The 3,536-nt window shown below is 34.4% G+C and overlaps 1 protein-coding gene across 1 annotated transcript; it reads right to left on the bottom strand.

Moving 5' to 3' along the window:
* Nucleotides 1-1,434: 1,434 nt before the first annotated feature.
* Nucleotides 1,435-3,149, bottom strand: LOC108220689 (NAC domain-containing protein 100). Its single transcript, XM_017394527.2, has 3 exons — nt 2,771-3,149; nt 2,307-2,584; nt 1,435-2,190 (listed from the first exon to the last, which is right to left on the bottom strand). Exons 1-3 carry the CDS (start codon nt 2,949-2,951, stop codon nt 1,621-1,623), a joined length of 1,029 nt encoding a protein of 342 aa, XP_017250016.1. The 5' UTR covers nt 2,952-3,149; the 3' UTR covers nt 1,435-1,620.
* Between the last annotated feature and the right edge of the window lie 387 nt (nt 3,150-3,536).

The following is a 3,536-nucleotide window of genomic DNA, read 5'->3' as shown; positions in this document are numbered from 1 at the left end:
GTTATGATTTACGACAGATGTTAGTAAAAGACTGTTTGGAAACATATATTTCGTTTCAAATGACAAGATTTGAGTTGTCATTTCAAATCCTCAGATATATACCAATCTTTTAACGTTAGGATTTCAAATGAATCCAATCCAAATTTCCAAATAGGTTAGTTTATCAAATTCAGAATTTCAAATGAAATCTATGTTCTCAGACAAGCCATAACAGACTATAGAATTAGGTTCTGTGAATCACAGTAACTACATTTCTAATGTCACTGCAATTGGCAATGGAATAAAGTTAGGAAATGTCATGTTATATATTTAGCCAAACTCAATGCAGGTTCACTTGTTTACTTTTGGATCAATTACCCTCCAATTACCTTATGATGCAACCATATACTTTTCCGAATACTCCACATGAATAAGCCTGTAAGAAATAGAAACAACGAATTCTTCACGAAATAAACCTTAAAACACTATAAAAAGCGAGCAACAACCATTAATGTCCTCCTTTGCACTTTCGGTTCATATTTCACCTTCGTTCTAGTAAAAATCAAACCAAACATATTCTGTATCCCGAGTTTAGAAATAAGACTAAGCTCCACCTAAACTCGCAAGTAGGGTACAGAACTTCCGATGTACCTAGACCTAGTGCTAGATGAATGAATTGACACCTTAAGGAATAGAGGTAAATGCAGCTGGTTCTTCTTAATCTTTGTTGTTAGAGAAATAGACGTGAAGACTTAGAATCTGAATCAAGAAGAAGGGTTTTGTAGTTATGCACATAATAGCCGGGTCTACACGAACTTAAATGGCTGTATCATTAACAAATCGACAATAATGATATCATTGAACCGATGGAATAGTGTGGTAGATTCTAATTAATTTCTTAACGTTTTATGAAATAGTGTTACAGATTCTAATTATAAATCTTAACAGGGTGTTTAAGTACTAGTAGAACAAACACTGATTCAGACTTACTGACTATCACACAACTATACAGATACCTTCATAATGAATTTGAGAAAAACAGGTTTGCATAATTGAACTGGATCAAGATAATGATACTGAACTATATCTTGTTTATGGTGTCGTCATAGATTTTAACATTTACCGCCATCCAAAATATTTAAAAAAGAAATATAAAAAAAAAGACACGCTTTCTTCTGACAAGATTCAAACCCTCGACCTCCCGTAAAGAAAGCCAGATTTATGCGGCCCCACCCGGCGGCCATTGAACAGAAGGGAGATTAATACTGGAGAAGTACTAAAAATTGCAGTATATGAGAAGCCTTATAATATACATTTCAATAATCAGCTGAGTTAGCCACCAACTAGATTCTCATGTATCACAATGTTGAATACCAAAATTTCATTCCACATATAATAATGAATGAATAAGTACACCAAGACATATATCAAATCCAAAAGAATAAAGATCTCTACTTCTTTCATGCATAACAGATCTTCACTAGAAATGAATTTATGAGTGGGAATCATAAGAATACATAAATATCACAATAATTTTGTGGCAACAATGGCGATTTTTCGAAGTTCATACCTAATTAGGTTCACCTCAATTCAAATTTTGGCTACAATTATAACTCTTAACAGAAAGGACTTGTGAAGGTTTCAATAATTCCAAAGACTATCCAAGTCTAGTGGTCCAACTGAAGTTGATGGTGCATCAAATGGCCTCCTTCCCACATCAAGATTAGAGACAACTGAAGAAATTTCATTTTTCATGTCTCTACTCAGCCCTGTTTCGTGAGATAGGCTTATCATTTCATTTTCAGTCTTCAGGTTTTGTCTTACACTGGTGCCATAATCCTCGAATAAACCTCTTAACATTCCCTGGTCTTGCCCCGGGAGTGTACCCGGACACTGTAAATTTTCTTGAATTTCAAGTGACTGAGAAGGATTAGGAGGGCATAATCTCGGGAATAAATCCGATGGATTGGAATTGTTTAGAGGGTAGAGAGGGTTGTTTAAGTAGGTCATCATATTGGATTTATGGATATCAAAGGTGTTGGAGAAGCAGGGAACGTGAAGGGAATCCGTTGCACTGTTGTCGACTAATGGTGGCAGAGAAATAGGATTCATTTCATTTTTTTCGACTGAATTCATCCTCATCAACCCTGAAATATGAACTTTTTTTCCTCCAGCACTTTTCTTGAATACCCTGCAAATAACCCACTCATTCTGCACTTGAACAAAAACAAGAACATAATTAATTAGCAATCTTTCTTGGAAAAAACAGGGGAAAACAGGATAGTATTTACCAAAATATTGGAAAAAATATGAAAATATGTACATACCCTAGCAGTTTTGGGAAGGTTTTGGAGAGAATATTTACCCTCCAGCCTGTATTCATGAATAACCCAATTACTTTTCTCTCCTTTTGGAGCTCTCCCTCCATAGAAAACCAAGGTTTTCTTCATTCCAACCAGTGATTTTCCTCTGTAAATCTCCTTATCTTTTCCGGTTGCTTTCCAATATCCGGCTGCAGTAGCTCTGTTTGTTCGCAAGCCAGTCGGGTACTTCTTATCCCTTACACAGAAAAAATACCACTCTTTTTCTCCCATTTTTGCTATTCCTTCATTCATCAACAAAAACCAATAGTACCATAAGAGAATATTAAAATAAAAAAAAAACAGAGAATCCGCGTACTAGTCTTAAGGTCTGCATACATCTCACCGTCTTCTCTTTACTTTTCATAAAGAACAAAATCAAATAAAATCAAGAAAACATAAAAAAAAAGAGAACCAATAGAAAAGCTTACTAGGTAAATCCCAAGGTTCAATCTTGTTCATATCAACCTGAGCAATAGCTGTAGCAGAGAAGTTGCTGTCAACAACTTTCTTGGACAAGTAATGGCTGATCAGTTCTTCGTCTGTCGGATGAAATCGAAAACCAGGAGGCAACAACACTTGATCATCTTCTTTTGCATAAAAATTCTCCATGATAACCTACACCTCTCTGATGCTTGATAAATAATACTGATTTTTATGCAGAACTCTTTAGATCTAACAGTATGAGAATAAATCTATATGCAAAAGTCTTTATTTGACAGTAACTATGAATTGATTTGAATAGAAAGCTGTAGAAAAAGACAAGCCATGAAGAAGCAAGAGCAGTTCAGAATAAATCTTGGAAATGTTGAGAAAAAATTCACAAAATATGATACATATAGGGAGAAAAGAAAGAAACGTGGATTAAAAGGAAACTAGGAGGGAGGTTGTTTATTGGCCTTCTATTTATTAACTTTCTGCAATAAATTCCTCATCTGATAAATAATGGGATATATACAACTCATCTATATGCAAGTATTAAGGCTACTCATGCATGAACTCTGTAACAGTCTACCAGATGCTGTGTTCGGTGAGTTTAAAATAAGTACTTTTTGTTTAAGGTAAAAAAATGAAAATAGAAATCAGAGACAAGTATGACTTATAAGTAATTAAAGTGTTTTGAAAATAAGTGGAAGTCATGAAACAAAAACTGGTATTCATAACTTTTTTTAAGTGCCTCTTAATTTTTACCGCAAA

The sequence above is a fragment of the Daucus carota genome, chromosome 5 (assembly GCF_001625215.2).
Source record: "Daucus carota subsp. sativus chromosome 5, DH1 v3.0, whole genome shotgun sequence".
Taxonomy (NCBI): domain Eukaryota; kingdom Viridiplantae; phylum Streptophyta; class Magnoliopsida; order Apiales; family Apiaceae; genus Daucus; species Daucus carota.
This window is presented reverse-complemented; position numbering and strand designations above follow the sequence as displayed.

Coding starts and splice junctions, on each gene's coding strand:
- LOC108220689 (XM_017394527.2), bottom strand. CDS start 2,951: ATGGAGAATTTTTATGCAAAAGAAGATGATCAAGTGTTGTTGCCTCCT. Junction 2,585..2,770: donor TGAACCTTGGGATTTACCTA/GTAAGCTTTTCT, acceptor TGATGAATGAAG/GAATAGCAAAAATGGGAGAA. Junction 2,191..2,306: donor ACCTTCCCAAAACTGCTAGG/GTATGTACATAT, acceptor GTTCAAGTGCAG/AATGAGTGGGTTATTTGCAG.